This window comes from Cydia strobilella, chromosome 1 (genome assembly GCF_947568885.1).
Source record: "Cydia strobilella chromosome 1, ilCydStro3.1, whole genome shotgun sequence".
In the NCBI taxonomy this organism is placed as follows: Eukaryota; Metazoa; Arthropoda; class Insecta; order Lepidoptera; family Tortricidae; genus Cydia; species Cydia strobilella.
In genome coordinates, this window is record NC_086041.1 from 14,001,171 (window position 1) to 14,018,189 (window position 17,019).

The window sequence follows — 17,019 nt, forward strand, 5'->3', positions numbered from 1 at the left end:
TTGGTGTCGTTAACAAATATCCACATTTAGGTATTATTCCTAACGCAACGTCAAACTGTTAGAAAATAGTTTCCGCTAAGGTTCTTATATGAGATTTTGTCGCAAACGTAGGTATATTAAACAAACCTTAAAGTATGTCTGAATTTCATTAAATTTAGACATATTTTAACCTTAGTACTGTATGTATAATGTGTGCACTGTGCTGTGTGTACTGTGTGTGTAATGTCTTGTTTGTTTGTGCTTACGAATAAAATCTAATTATATTGTATTCTATTCTATACCTAAGTGGAGTCCTAAACTCTTATGTAATATATATACACGGTCACTACACGGTGTTACTTGAGCCACTGAAAACCTGAGCCACCCCAACAGATTTTTTTTTTATTTGAACTCAATTTTGAGTATTTATTCTTTAATCCGATAAATATTTAAAACATATTCGTTGTTTAGTTTTCTTAACAATTCTATTCGACTGGTACACTAGATGCTTCGTCGTTTTAGTGACGTCAAACAATTGCTAGTTACCTTGCATACCTTACTGCAACGAGATAAGGTTTACCAATGGCAAGGCTGTTGCTCATTGACAAATAACGTGTCAAATGCTAGTTATTGATATTGTTGCATTACAAACTTGTTGACTGGGCATGTAAAAATAATAAAAAAATACCCCCATTAAAATATAGCGCAATCGATTCTCCTATCGATTCTGAACATACTGTTTTTAGGTTTTCAGTGGGTCATGAAACACCATGTATAAGTACTAGCTTTTTTTCGCGACTTAGTCTGCGTGGAATCAGTAACAGCAGCTAGAGTAATTTTAGCGCCTGGATAAAGTGTAATAGCAATCATTCAATTTGAGCATAAGCTTAATTACTTGACATCAATTATCAGGCAATTCATTTCTCAATTTCACCCCCTTTTCACTCTCTTTAGGAATGATTTCCGACATAAGTAAAAACTATCCTGTGTCCTTCCCCAGGACTAAACAATCTCTATGCCAAATTTTAACTAAATCGGTTCAGCGGTTTAAGCGTGAAGAGGTAACACACAGACAGACAGACTTTCGCATTTATAATATAAGTATGGATGACACGGTGCCCCAGAAGGTTAAGTAGAGATGTTATGTTTGAAAAATACGGTTATTGTGTTGCTTGCTTGAGGCAAGGTCACCCAAAGTAGCAGACAAATCAGCCAAAAAAAGTCAAATTTTTGGGTCAATGTTATAATCGTGCTTCAGTATAGGTCACGTGCGCATGGAACGAATAATATATAAATGAATGGAATTTGATACACCGGTAAAATAGTATACATGTCTACCTAAACCGCGGCCAGTTTCATGTCTATACGCGACTTGTTGACGTGTGTGGCCCGTCTACGGTGCAATGCCCATAAATCCGTTCCTTAATTTTGCCCTAGTCAACTCCCATCCGCGCGCGATCTGTACGACTGTACGTCGTCGTCGCTGTCCTCCGTGGGCGGGCTGCCGATGTCCGACGAGTCAGGAGTCATGCGACGCCATTTTGCACGACGGTTTTGGAACCACGTTTTGACCTGAAAATAATGGTCGTGTTTAGTAAATTATTTTCGGTGTTTATGCTAACTTGGAAAGTATTAGTTCTCTGTCTTAATTCTCTGATAAGTCTGTGATGCCTTGTGTTCTTATTTGCTAAAGTAACAAAGCGTTATTAACTAGCAGTTCTTTATTTTATTAACCGACTTCAATTTCATAGAAGGAGGAGGTTCTGTATTCGGTTAGGGCAATTTTTTTCCCCTCACTAGCTCAGAAAGCCGTCTTTTATCCTTTAAAACAAGCGGGGAAAAACGCTTTTTATCCACTAGTGGGGAAAGTAATTTGACCTTGGATGAAGCGTGTTTAAGTAGCTTGACAGATAACAAAACGTAAAACGCTCCTAATAATGGTTCGTTCGATATTAATTATCATTAAATAAATGGTTTGAGAATCTAATAAAAAATACCAGATTTAGCCTTATTTAATGATTTTAAGTCATAAACCTTAAAATTCCATAATAAACGTTTGTTTTAAAAATTATGATAAATATAATTCTGAACGCACAAGTTAAGTCGATGCAATTTCAAAACGCATCATTGACCAAATTTTTATGTTAGGAACAGAATGTAAAATGGGCTCGAAAATTAGGGTTTTAAGAGACAGTACCTTGTCGTGAGAGAAAATAACCTGATAATCCCGCGTTGACGGGCCCGCTTTCTTCTTTCTTCTTTTGTGTTCTTCTTTTCTTTCTCTCAGTTTATGTCTGTCACTGTCCACTTATGAAAATATGGAATGCTTAAGGCAGAAACAGCTGATATCTTTAATTTAAATGAATTCAACGAGGAGGCGCGTTCAGGCGGCCATTATCAACAAATTAATTAAATTAATTTTGTTAACATTGTCAACAAAAATTTTACTTAATAACTTCTCACGTAAAAGTACAGAATTTCCAGTTTTTTGTTATAATATCGTAAAAAAATGAGTGATTCCAGTTGATGAAGATGATCTAACGCCTGTGGATGATGCACTTTCCTCGCTATAGTGAGGGGAAAAGTTTTGTGTTACACACGGGTGCAAATGTATTTTACTTCTCGTGTGTTAAAACACTCGCTACGCTCAGGATTCTATTTTAGAACCATAGAATTCAACTATAGAATCCTTTCGCTTGCTCGTGTTTCAATTCCACACTCGCGGGTAAAATACAACTTTGCACCCTTGTATAACAAATAACTATTTTTATGTATGTTCACCGATTACTCCGAGACCCGTGGTCCGATTTAGGTAATTCTTTTTTTGTTCGAAAGGACCTACTTCCAAGTTGGTCCCACATTAATCTGGTTCTGATCTGATGATGGGATCCCTGAGGAATTGAGGGAACTCCTCAATTTTTAAAGGCACATGTATTATGATTTGAGTGTTTTCATAAGCAACTTGAGCATTTTCTCTCGAAAATGACCAATTTGACGAAGTGGACCTGATGATGATGATTGTTTTGATGATAATAATGATGATTTTTTTAATGTAGGATGTTCAGCGATTACTCCGAGACCCGTGGTCCGACTTAAACAATATTTTTTTTGTTTGAAAGGAACTACCTCCAAGGTGGTCCCACATTAATCTAGTGCTGTTCTGATGATGGGACTCATGAGGAATTGAGGGAACTCCTCAATTTTTAAAGGCACATGTATGGTGATTTGGGTGTTTTCTTAAGCAACTTGAGCATTTTCTCTCGAAAACCACCAATTTGATGAAGTGGAGCTGATGATGATGATTGTTTTGATGATAATTATTTCAGCGATTACTCCGGCACCCATGATCCGATTTGAGTAATTCTCTTTCTGTTTGAAAGAAGTTACCTCTTACCTCCAAGGTGTTTTCGTAACATTTCTGGTTTTGATCTGATGATGGAATCCCTGAGGAATTGAGGGAACTCCTCAATTTTTAAAGGCACGTGTTTGGTGATTTCGGTGTTTTCTAAAGTAACTCAAGCATTTCCTCCCAAAAACCACCAATTTGATGTAGCGCAACTGTAGCCTAACAACGAGTTTGACACTAAATATTCGCTAGCGTCTTCATAACTTACTTTGTACACTAATATGCCAGTACGAGCGAGATGCATAAACAGTAAGCACGCGATAGCGAATATATCAATGTCAAACTCGTGGTAAGGCTACTGATGATGAAGACCACGGACGAAATGTGGAACTTCCCTCGTATACATGTGTATTATGATTTTTGATGTAGGTAGTGTTGGAAACAACCAAAGAGACTAGGGGTGAGGGGTAGGTGTGAGAGGTGAAGGTAGAGGGTATTAGTGTTTGGGGGGTTTGAGGTTGGGGGTTGAGGGGAGGGGAGTTGATGGGTCGGGGACTAAGTGGTTGGGAGTTAAGGTATGGGGGTTAGGGGTCGGGGAATGGCGGTTGAAGGGTTGGTGGTTTAGGGTCGAGGGGTTCAGTAATCAGGGGTTGATGTGCTGTGAGGTTGAGTGATCAGGGGGTTTGAGGGATTGGGTCAGAGGCGGGGCGGAGAGTGGATTTAGTGACAGGAATGATTTCCCAGACGGACTCGAGGAATTTTGTGTCAAAAACTAAACAAACTATACCAACTGATGAAAGGCGCAGTTAAAGGGTTAAACAGGTATTTCCCGTTCGATATATGGATATTATGTATCATTTTATGATTAATATGTAAATAATAAATAGAAAAAAATGCCCGAAATGTAATGATGTGATATATTTTTAGAATCGCCTCAAAAAGCCCTTTTGTATGATACCACACTCGATAGGTTTTGTAATATTTTTTTTCCATACAAAAAAATAGTTATTTGTTATACAAGGGTGCAAAGTTGTATTTTACCCGCGAGTGTGGAATTGAAACACGAGCAAGCGAAAGGATTCTATAGTTGAACCACGAGCGAAGCGAGTGGTTCTAAAATAGAATCCTGAGCGTAGCGAGTGGTTTCAACACACGAGAAGTAAAATACATTTGCACCAGTGAGTAACACAAAACTTTTCCCCTCACTATAGCGAGGAAAGTGCAACATCCACAGGCGTTAGATCATCTTCATCACTGGAATCACTAATTTTTTTACGGCAATACGATATTATAACAGAAAACTCTGGAAGTTGTGTATTTTTACGTATCGGAGTCGGCGAGAAAAAAATTGTTGACAATGTTGACATTTCTGACTATGCGTTTTGAAATTGCATCGACTCAACTTGTGCGTTCAGAATTACATTCAACATCATTTAAAAAACAAATGTTTCTTATGGAATTTATGGTTTATGACTTAAAATCATTAAATAAAGCTAAATTTGGTATTTTTTATTAAATTCTCAAACCATTTATTTAATGATAATTAATATCGAACGAACCATTATTATGAGCGTTTTACGTTTTGTTATCTGTCAATAGCTACTTAAACACGCTCCATCCAAGGTCAAATTACTTTCCCCACTAGTGGATAAAATGCGTTTTTCCCCGCTTGTTTTAAAGGATAAAAGACGGCTTTCCGAGCTAGTGAGGGGAAAATAATGTTTTACCACTCCCCCCCGTAGCGAAATTTTTTTAGGAACTGCGGGTCAAAAATTTTGTTTTGGCCTCTAGTATGTGTGTGCCAAACGGCTAACCTGTACATCGATTTGCGGTATTTTTATACGAACGGGTTAGGCTATATCGCCTTGACTGTTCGCCGCCTATCTTTCCAACTGAGCTAGCTAATTGCAGTTACAACTGGCGCTGAATAGTGAAACTGAACTCCAGGGCATGGTACCTACTTATCCGAGACGCTGAGCCCTCTTGTTTCTGCCTGTTATTCCCTATAATCAGCTTCACCTGTTTAATACTGAGAATAAAGGTAATACATACTTTCTCACCTGTGAAGTCTTAATCACAAGCGGGTTATTTTTATCAATGCTCGAGTTTCGCTCGGACCGAGGTGCAAGTTAGCTGGCGCTAAAACTGCATTTAAATGCAATAGTTTGCATGGTGCTGAACTGTTCCGGCTTCGCCTTGGGTCTGCTACCTATCTGGGGATAGGAGGCAGACGTAACGGAGCCTAGCTTAAAAAAAGTACTGTACCTACTTAAGCCTTAAGTCGATGACTGCCAGAGCGCTCGCTGCTCGTCCGGACTGAGGTATTTGATGGCGCTAAGCCTACACTCAAATGCACCGGTTGGCGTTGTATACTGTATACCTACTGCTCTTACTTTCCCTTGTGTCTATGCACACCCTTTCTTTTCCCACGAGCTCAAACTTAGATAAAAGTACTGTCTCACCTGCCTGTCGCTTAGCCGTAAGCTGGCTGCCATCGCTCGCCTCTCGTCCGGACTGAGGTACTTGCTGGCGCTAAACCTGCGCTCCAGAGCGCTGGTTTGCCCTGCGCTGAACCGCACCTGCCCTCCCTTGCGTCTGCCTCCCACCCACCAAGAGCTCCACCCAGGAGATACTGTCGGATAAGATTTTGTTTAAGTCTGGCTCGTTCAGTGTCGCCCTCATTAGGGGAACTGTGTTGTTGTTTAGGTATTTATTTATGTAGTAATGTTACATTGTACATTTGGTTTATGGTTTAGTTTATCAGTCACAGTCAATAATCGTACAAGTATTGTGTCAAATTAGTTCAGCAGATAGGTACTAAAGATAAAATATGATAACAAAATAAATGGCACTTCGATAATCCTACATGTATTAATTATTAGTTTTTAGGGTTCCGTACCTCAAAAGGAAAAAACGGAACCCTTATAGGATCACTCGTGCGTCTGTCTGTCTGTCTGTCCGTCTATTTTCTCCGAAACTACTGGACCAATTAAATTGAAATTTGGTACACATATGTAAGTTTGTGACCCAAAAGACGGACATGTAACGTAAACAAATTAATTTTAGACATGGGGGCCACTTTTGGGGGGTAAATAAGAAAATTAAAAATTAAAGTTTTTCAAACTATATCGTGTTATATAATATATGAAAGAGCTCATTGTGAGAATCTCAAATATATATCTTTTATAATTTTAGGATAAACAATTTAGGAGTTATTCAAGAAAATAGGCAAAAAATGACCATTCCTCCCCCTTTATCTCCGAAACAACTGGGTCTAAAATTTTTAAAGTGAAACTTTTGTTCTATCGCCCCAATTTTTTGGGCTGTCTAGCATGTCGCATGATGCATTACAGCATTAGTAAAATTCTACTTTATTCCTAGTACTTAGAGTTCATAGTCTTTAAAATAAGCATACGACTTTTTGTTTTTGAACATCACGGATACAATACTTAATTCATTATGGCTGATATTTGCTTATAATTACATACAAAGTTTTAAGGACAGTAGACCTTATTAACCTTAAATATGGTGGGCTTCTGTCAAATTGAAATATAATCAGTCAAATTACAAAGAATAATGGGTATGTACGTTAGTAAAATTCTACTTTAATTCTAGTAAGTAAGAGTTCATAGTCTTTTGTCATTATTCTTTATATTTATCTAGAATATTCGATATTCTAAATGTGAAAGAACATTCTATCGCTACTTAAAGCCTATTTTTTAATTGCGTAGACTAAAATTACATTTCATGTGTTGCTAGTTTTTTACGTCTTATAAATAGTGATGTGCTACAACCGGTACTAACCGAAAATAAACTATTTAGATTCTATGTGAATGGCAAATAGTCACCCTGGCAGTTGTAACTTAGCAACTGTTGTTTACTGTCAGACAAAAGTACTTAAATGTCGTAAACAGAAATAATATAAGCTTTTTTTTTCTCTATTAATTTTAAAGTGTAACCGAATAAAAATGGAGCAAGCATTAAACAGGAAATTGATTCAAATAGGGAACTCAGCCTCCCAATATTAAAACACCGTAGTGCTCAACGCAATTTTAATTTTGTTCACGACAACCATATCCGATGACATTCTGCAAAAAATAGTGCGATTTGATTCCGCTAAAGGCACGTGGGAGGAGCTAGAGCACATCTATGAAGGTACCTGCTTATACAAAAGATAAGAGCTATGCCTGAATTCTTCAGCTACAAGATGGACCCGAATCATGACATATTACCTGTTGTACGGAGCTACAGAGTGTGGCGTGGCGATATTACCCGAAATTCTCCTAATGTTATACCTAATTATTGCAAAGAAAATGGATATAGAGTCAGAAGCTGCAAGCGGTAGTTCAACCTACTTACTTGGTATTGATCTTATTACTTATTTTTTATTCCACTCTTTAAAACCTTTAAATTTCCGTTACATGCCTACAATCCGAAAAAAAGTTTCACTTGCATCGTGGTTTCCTAAAACCACACAATTATTATTTATTGTTTTCCTATGTTTTTCTTCAGAATCAAGGAGATATTGATCCGAAGCCGACTTAATCATAAGATGTATGGCTTATAAAATAAATAAGATAAAAAAAAAGAGATATTGATACTAAATTAGCTGAAACGAATTAAGCTTTATTAATTTAAAAAATCGTCAAGAGTAAAGTCTCATTTCAAATGAATGAAGGTTTTGTCCGACTTATTTATAATCTTAAAAGGGTGTCCTCATTAACTTCACTAAGTACAGCCGGGAATAAAACGCAGATTTTTGATTACCATAGGTACATGATAGGTAGAGAGGTGCACTCAGATTTCAGACAGCAAAGTACCCAACAGTGCGTGATTTTGATAGCATTCCTGAATTACTTTATTACTCTCTTATCTGTAGTTGCTACAGCTTAATAATCTATTTTTTATTTAAGTATTTAAAGATAAATACTTACTATCTTTTAATATGTCCAAAGGTATGGATTACTTTTATCCATTGAATTGTAGGAAATCGCAAATACCTGTCTATCATTTTATAATCGGCCGCACCTGGGTTCTGCTATAGGGTCGGGTATTCATCAGTTAGCCACTAGTACACAAATAGCCAAGCGAATATCTGGCGAACGCGACGTTGCCGCTTGGTGCAACCAAGGCCAAGGGCATTATATACCTAAGCACTTGCCTGTCCTACTCTATTCCCCAGTTAACAGCTCGCTCGCTCCATTTACGGACGAGTGAGACAAGAATTTCAATATTTCGTAAAAACTTTAAGTAAAAAATTCTTGATTTTTGAGGATAATAGGTATATGTGTAAAAATATTTTCTACTAGCTGTTGCCCGCGACTTCGTACGCGTGGATTTGTATGTTGGTGGTTATATATTCTACATGAGCATAATATAGAACATTATGCAGCAAAAGATATCAGTAGGGACGGTTAATCATTTGTTAATTATACAACGCATGAAATTTGTCTTTCACAAACTACGAAGTTTCAAGACCCTAACTGAAAAAAATTGTTCCCGATATAATCCCTCTCGACCCTCTTAGAAGATTTACAAGTCCACTATTTAAAAAAATATTCGCTACCGAAACTATTAATACAAACTTTTCAAAAACGGTGTAAGTAATCAATTTTAATATAATGCCCTTTTTACCAAGTTTCAAGTTCCTAGCTTAAAAGAAAATTTGTACCACATATAAACTTACATCCCCTTTTTAACCCCTTTAGGGGTTGAATTTTTAAGAACAATGAAATAACTTTTACAGTACATATGGTGCTACTTTCTCGCACTAGTGCGTAAAAGAGCACTTTTCGTGCATATGTCGAAAGTTTAAAGGGCCATATGTACTGTAAAACGTTGTATAATACACGTGCGAATAGGTAATTCACAACTCGTGTCGATTTAAAACACTCCCTGCGGTCGTGTTTTAATTTATCGCCACTCGTTTCGAATTTCCTCTTTTCCGCACTTGTATCGTAAATAACTATTTTGGAATCTTATACAATGCCTTTCTAAGAAGTTTCAAAGCATTTGTAATAGATTCACTTTGAACCCTTTTTTAACCCTTTTAGGGGATGAATATTTAAAAACGCTTAAATTACCCTTCTTGTATTCTAATAATATATGCCTTTATACAAAGATTCAATTCCCGCACTCAAAAAAATATTTGATCTCCATACAAACTTTCAACACCTTGGGGGATGAATTTTCAATAATGCTGAAATAAGTTTTTTTCTCTTTTATTTATATATATTTCTATGAAGTTTAAAGTACCTAGCTTAAAATAAAATTAGGACCACGACAAATTTTCAACCCCTTTTTAACCACTTTAGGGGATACATTTTTAAACACGCCGAAATCACTTTTCTTGTATTCAAATAACATGCCTTTATGCAAAGATTCAAGTCGCGCACTTAAAAAAATTTTTGACCACCATACAAACTTTCTACCCCTTTTTCACCACCTTAAGGGATGAATTTTCAAAAACGCTGAAATTACTTTTCTAGTATTTTAATAATATGCCTTTGTACAAAGTTTCAAGTCACGCACTCAAAAAAAATTATGATCTTCATACAAAATTTCAACCCCTTTTTCACCACCTTATTGGATGAATTTTGAGAAACCCCTTCTTAGTGGATACTAACGTCATAAAAGCTACCTATTGTGAAAAATTCAGCTCTCTAGGTCCAACGGTTTGGGCTGGGCGTTGATTTAAGTGAGTCAGTCAGTCAGTCAGTTAGTCAGGACGTTTACGTTTATATATATATATATATATATATATATATATATACATATATATAGATTTTTTGTCCTATCTTTGTAATTAATGAAAACTGCGTTCTTAAATTTGTGGGGCTTATATTTTAAAATAATTCAAAACATTTAAATTAATAATTAAATGTGCACAACTTGGCTAACTCTAGAAAATCCCCCTGGTTAATACTGTCCTATAGGGTGGACACTATTAGCCAAATTCCTTATTTTTTCTAGAAGCACAATAATGTCAAACCTATAAGAAAAATTAAAATTTCTTGAATGCAAATTAGTATCTAATTAAATAGTCTATCGATTAATGTTTGCAATAATTGATTTTAATTGAAAATTTGCGAAATATGAACGCTCGAAAAAAGGGTGGTTAACTGAAGAACAACTCACCCTAGGCATCAACTTATCTAGTTATCTCAGCTCATCCTTAACCCTTAGACCGCTCAAGAAGTCAACTGACGCGCGATGCTACAGCCTAATATCAACCTTCCTGCATGCCGACAAGGTTCACGATGACGCGCCTTAAACGATAGGTGTGGCGTAAAAAGGGTTAAAGTGCTATTTTCAAAAGATAATGAAAATTGCAATCATAATTGGACCACTCTAGCTAACAGATTTTTATGAATAAGTTGTTCCTAGGCGATAACTTGAAAAGTGCTTAAAGGAACCTGTAGAGTGTAGTGTGTATACTACCAGCAGCTGCTTCGTTAGTGGATTGAATGGAGGATAGATTGTTCGGTGGCCACCCAATCACCAAAAAAAAACAATTTTAGCCACTTCCTCATGATTAAACACTAGCCCAATTACAGTTAAGAAACTTTAGAAACTGTCTTGGAGAAAATGAAATGAATATTAATTTAGAGGATATTTCGTCAACTGGAGGTCGTCCGATATTTATTTAAGGGTCTGCGATTATTGTTGCGGTAACGTTGCCGCAATGTTTACTTCTTACCAATGCTGCAATGTAAGGAAAAACATTAAACGCAAACGAGAAATATCTGGTCACCACCAGCACTTTATAAACAGCTAACTTTTTTCTTCGTTAGCCACTACCTTACCTAATCCCTACCTACCTACCTAATCCTCCGTACCTAATCGTCGTTAGTACCTAATCGTCTGGGAAGAAATGACTGACGCAATTACCTAGTTATAATAGGATTAAGAAGTTGTGTGACCCATGGTAGGTATATGCGCGTAAGTTTACTCAAACCACGCATTGATAAGAATTCAGTTCAATAGTGTGCTTTTTAATTCTCACCTCTGTTAAATCCATATGGTTGCGGGACATACGGCGGTAAGAATCTATTAACAGCTAGCTGACTCCTCAGTATATGGTCCGAATTCAGCATAGAGTCACTATAATAGCTGAATTGCCTGTCAAAGGCTGTGTCTTTCTTGTACGGTGGCCAAGGATAATTTGGTTTTAGGGCTGTTGGATATAGTGGAAAAGTGTTTCTCCTGTGTTCCAGGTAAGTTTTACCATATTCTAGTTCTTTTTCAACCTCGCAAATCACATTAAATTGGGTTTCTTTCTCGATTCTTTCAAATCGAGCTGCATCATTGAAGCCAGATTCTAGTTTTAAATTATTAGCTTTGCGTTGGACTGGGTTTTCTCGGGCAGAACACGTTAATGGCTCTTTCGGTTCACTGCTAATGTTCTTGCACGGCTTGGCATCTTTCAGAATATCTTCGATGAAGAACGAAGCCTTCTTCTGGCGACACGCACACATGGTGGCGGTGTGGTTGGCACTGCCGAATTGTTATCGTGAACGACGTTATCAGTAGGACTCGGTAATTGATAGCTACTTATTAAATGGACACGCCTAATCTGGGTGACGATTAGTGTTATGTGATAGGTAGATGAAAACGGCTGTAGATGCGTTACATTGTAGATTTAGTCATCTAAATTTAATCTTAGTTTGGTCAGACCAGTAATGATTGAATATTAAAGTAAGTATCTCAGTTATCTCACTTGCATTGTTATCATCCGTTGTAGGTAAGTAGGTAAATGTGGAAATGATTTAGTTCACAGCCTATTCAAATGTAGACAAGAATAGGTGTGTTTATGGCACACTTGTTTTATCTACACATTTTATAATCTTACTATTACTTTGACGCAATTTAGTACTTGAACATGTTTTTGAGAGTTTTGATGGCACTCAGCTCTCCGTGATTGCCTTATCAGCGCAATCGTTAATTAGTTGAGCTTATTAGCTTTCAAGCTTTTAGTTTTGACAGGCTCGGATACTTAGGTACTCACTAAAAAGGTTGTTGTGACGTGTGCGGTAGACCTTCTGTGACTCGGAGTGAAAAAGAAATCAATGAGGTGAGTACCGGTATTCTATTTGGAGTTGCCTATCCTTTTTCAAGTTTGTTCACTTTTCTTTACCCGACTGCGTCAGAAGGAGGGTAATGTTTTTCGAGCATATGTATGTACCTACTACCTATACATTTTACATATATGTATGTACATACGTCTATTTCTTTGGCACGCCTTACTGCCCAAACGGCTAGATGGTTTTTGACTCCGGCAGTTCAGCTCGGCTCAGGCTAAATCGTATATTATGTAAATGTTCGTCTCAATGCCTGAACTAGTACTTGATGTATGATCAGGTTGTAAATTTTAATAACTAATTAGGATTTACACGGGTTAATTTATATAAGGTCTACAAGAATAGGTATTCACATCAAAGCATCGATCAGCTTACATCGTGCATGATGTTTATTTTGTTACAGAAAAATAATTAAGGCGTGTACATTTTACAAAATAACCATTGATCTATAAACCCCATAAAATAAAGACGGATCATATGTCTTTATTTTATGGGGTTTATAGATCAATGGTTATTTTGTAAAATGTACACGCCTTAATTATTTTTCTGTAACAAAATAAACATCATGCACGATGTAAGCTGATCGATGCTTTGATGTGAATACCTATTCTTGTAGACCTTATATAAATTAACCCGTGTAAATCCTAATTAGTTATTAAAATTTTTGTTACAGAAAAATAATTAAGGCGTGTACATTTTACAAAATAACCATTGATCTATAAACCCCATAAAATAAAGACATATCCTCCCTTAACAGCTATCAGAAAAATATTCTCCCATTTACAAATATTATTTTCAAATCAAATAAACAAAACACAATTTCCGACCTTATGACACTAGAAATAAAGTGTATGTCAGTGAACTCCATCCCATGGGAAACCTGTGTCATGTCATCTCGTTGGCAACTCGACTGGTTTAGAAATGATGTATTAGTGTTAGAGTTGAATAAAGCCCAATGACTTCTTAAATCGTACGGTTAACCTCCCAAGGTGGGCTGCGACCAAATAAAAATAGGCACAAAATCAATACAATGCTTTGCAAGATAAATTAGTGCTGAGACATAGTTGACGTTATCGATATTGCTTTTGCTTAAATATTATGTATTTGTAATTTACCACTTATAGCATAGTTTTATAAGGCGGGCTAAGAGACAGCCCCGGAAATTGTTAACGATTTAGAGAGGAACGAAACCTCTAGTCTAGTTGCTATGCTACTATCCATCTGGCAGCTGTTCATCGGTGGAGTGACCTGCGACAAAAGTTTTCAGTTGGGAAAAGAGGAACGTCAAATTAGGTACATGGAAAATGCCTATGTTGCACTTGTCTCATTTATTGAGTGCAGTTGCCACAGATTATTAGAATAAACAACATAGCGCGTCATTGCGGAAATAAAAGCCGCAGGCGATGATAGTGCTACACCTATTACAAAAAGGGCTTTTTCTTCTCTGCTAGAAGGGATTCAAGGGATCCAAGTGCCACTTCTCTGTTCTAGTTCACGATTTTTGTTGTTTTAATGAAAATAAAAGTAATTTCCTCATAGGTGATGTGAAAAGCAGTAGGTATGTGTCACATGGTAGCAAAATGATTTCCACCTTGGCCGTTAACACCGATAACAAAGATAAACGGTATGCGAAATTTTATGAACAATAACAGATTCATTCGCAGGTAATTAAATAAATACTTATGGAAGTATTTTCGTGCTCCTTATGTATGAGTATACCTTATCCATAGTTATACATATAATATCGTTGCACCCGGTCCTAGTAATTAATTGGAACAGAGTTGCTTTTGTTTTGCTTTTGATTTTCAAACGAAATCAATTCAATCCTAATTTTCAACATTTTTGATTCAAAAAATGTGTTTTTTTCTTGTATGAAGGGCTTCGCAAACTAACAAGGCAGACTCAAAATGGTAAACCATACTCCGGGGCTAGCTCTCCGTCTATAGAAGCCCTCACTAACTTAATTATATCAGGCTTTTAATTTATAAAAAATAATAAATGTCAAGAAATGCAATAAAATAAAAGCAAAGGCAAAAGGAGCCAATATTATGTGATTTCCATGTCTACAAAAATTAAAACCGGCCAAGAGCATGTCGGGCCATGCTCAGTGTAGGGTTCCGTAGTTACCCGCCCGTTACAATAGGCTGTCTTGAACGGGGGCTATATTAGTAAGCATCATAGGTACATTACACAAGCAAAACGGAGTACCTTTGCGCTTTGTACGTGTTTTTACTAAGAAGGGAAGACTTGTTGCGATAACTCATAAACTTCAAAATCTTTATCAAACTTTAATTTCACGATTTTTTCTATAATGTTGGTAACCCATTGGTTTAGTTAGAGGTTAGATTCATTTTTTTTTCTTTCGGTGTGATTATTTCCCAAAACATATAATAATATACACTTTATCAAAAAAATATTGTTTAACACCCCTATTCATTTTCAAAGACCAATGAAAAGGGGCGTAGCTAGAGGAAATGGCGCCCGGGGCAGTCACCAAATTTGCGCCCCCTGACGACTGACAAAAGTTTCCCTCTTGCTGCCTTTTGCCCATTTTGGCGCCCCCCTTTGATGGCGCTCGGGGCACTTGCCCCCTCTGCCCCCCCCCCCCCTAGTTACGACACTGATGAAACCACACGCTATAGGGTTAAAGCGGAAAAAAACTCATCCCCACGCCACGTGTAGGTATCCTATTTGACTACAGAACCCTAAAAAGTAAAAAAATAAAAATCCAATGACACACTATATCACAAAAAATTAACGGTACTTTGTATCAAAAAAAATTAATTTATCGACAGTTAAATGGTGGCATCTCTATAATTCCGTAGGGCTGTCAGCTCTAAGTAATCGGCCATTATCTATATCGATTCAGCCGCTGTCCACCGATTCTCGATTCCTCCTACTGTGTTATTAAGAGCGGTTATTACCAAAGCCAACCCTACATTGCTGGTTCTTTTAGTATGTTCGTACAAAAAATACAAAGAGTTATAAGTAGGTAGGTGATTTCAATAATTAAACGTAAATTGTATTTACAGTACATATGGTGCTACTTTTTCGCACTAGTGCGGGAATGAGCATTTTTCGTGCATATGTCGAAAGTTTAAAGGGTCATATGTACTGTAAAACGTTGTACGATACACGTGCGAAAAGGCAATTCGCAACTCGCGTCGATTTAAAACACTCCCTGCGGTCGTGTTTTAATTTATCGCCACTCGTTTCGAATTTCCTCTTTTCCGCACTTGTATCGTAAATAACTATTTTCAGGTATTCAATCAGAAAGAAATAACGAAGCATTATAAATATTATAATAACATTGCCGTTCGAGGCTGTATACATGACTTTGTGCCAAACCAATGCGTGCGAAGAATATTTTAACCAGTGAGTAAATTATTCATATTATTATTAATGTCGGGAAACTAAACACACTACATTTTAGTAGGTACCTATAGTAGGTACCTACTAAAAATATTGCTTATATTACTTTTAATTTTCCACGAATGGCCAAATAGACAAAAAAGAGTAAAGACTATTTCTTGCGAGTAAACAATTGCTTTATTGATATTACGAGTACAAAAAACTTTTATAAAAAAAAAGATAAACCGACTTCAAAAAGGATGAAATAAAATATTATCCTTTTTAGGGTTCCGTGTTTAAGTATATGCGTTACCAACTGATATTTTTGAAGTCGGTGCCAAGCCAAATTTTAAACCATATATTCATAATGATTTTGGTGCAATTCGATAAAGATACATAGATATAGAAGTGTCCTACGTGGGCGATCTCGTTGCGAACGCGAACGCCTTGGGCCGGCCGCGCCGTGCCGCGTCGCTTCGCTTCGCGTTCGCGAGTGTTCGCCTATGTAAGACGCAGCGTACACGACGACAATAAACGAACTTTCTGTACACCTCAGAACAGAACACACGGTTGAACCTTCTTGGCGCAGTTCGTACCATGCTTGTCGGCACGTTAGTGTAAATCTAATACGTTTTGTCGTCGTATTTTTTTAAAGAGCATTTCTTACTAATTCTTGAACAGTCATAGCACGTAAGTGTGGGATTGGGACTGTCGCTTATCCAGAGGACTACATTTCAAAATATAAAACAATTCAAGGAACCTTCATGCAAAATTTCAGCTAAAGCGGTTCAGTTGTTTAGCCATGAAAAGGTAACAAAGAGGCAGACATATTTGCTTTCACGTTTATAATATTTGTACAGTTGTAATGGGATTTATAGACATAAAGCTGATTATTTTTGACTGGTATTGTTACTACTTGGAGTACTTGGCTTGGCACCGACTTCAAAAATATCAGTTGGTAACGCATATACTTAAACACGGAACCCTAAAAAGGATAATATTTTATTTCATCCTTTTAGAAGTCGGTTTATCTTTTTTTTTATAAAAGTTTTTATTTTTCCATTTTTAGTTTTAAAACATTGTTAATAGCGTGACGCATGAATGAAAAACATAATGATGTTTAACTGTAAATTCGTAAACTTTATTAAATAATCAGAATTTTCCTCGAGTCCGTCTGGGAAATCATTCCTGTCACTAAATCCATTCTCCGCCCCGCCACTGACCCAATCCCTCAAACCCGGTGATCACTCAACCTCACAGCAC

The 17,019-nt window shown here is 36.8% G+C and overlaps 1 protein-coding gene across 1 annotated transcript; it reads right to left on the reverse strand.

The window, feature by feature from the left end:
* Positions 1-1,416: 1,416 nt before the first annotated feature.
* Positions 1,417-11,987, reverse strand: LOC134746472 (homeobox protein ceh-51-like). Its single transcript, XM_063680875.1, has 3 exons — positions 11,331-11,987; positions 5,788-5,957; positions 1,417-1,551 (listed from the first exon to the last, which is right to left on the reverse strand). Exons 1-3 carry the CDS (start codon positions 11,800-11,802, stop codon positions 1,417-1,419), a joined length of 777 nt encoding a protein of 258 aa, XP_063536945.1. The 5' UTR covers positions 11,803-11,987.
* Between the last annotated feature and the right edge of the window lie 5,032 nt (positions 11,988-17,019).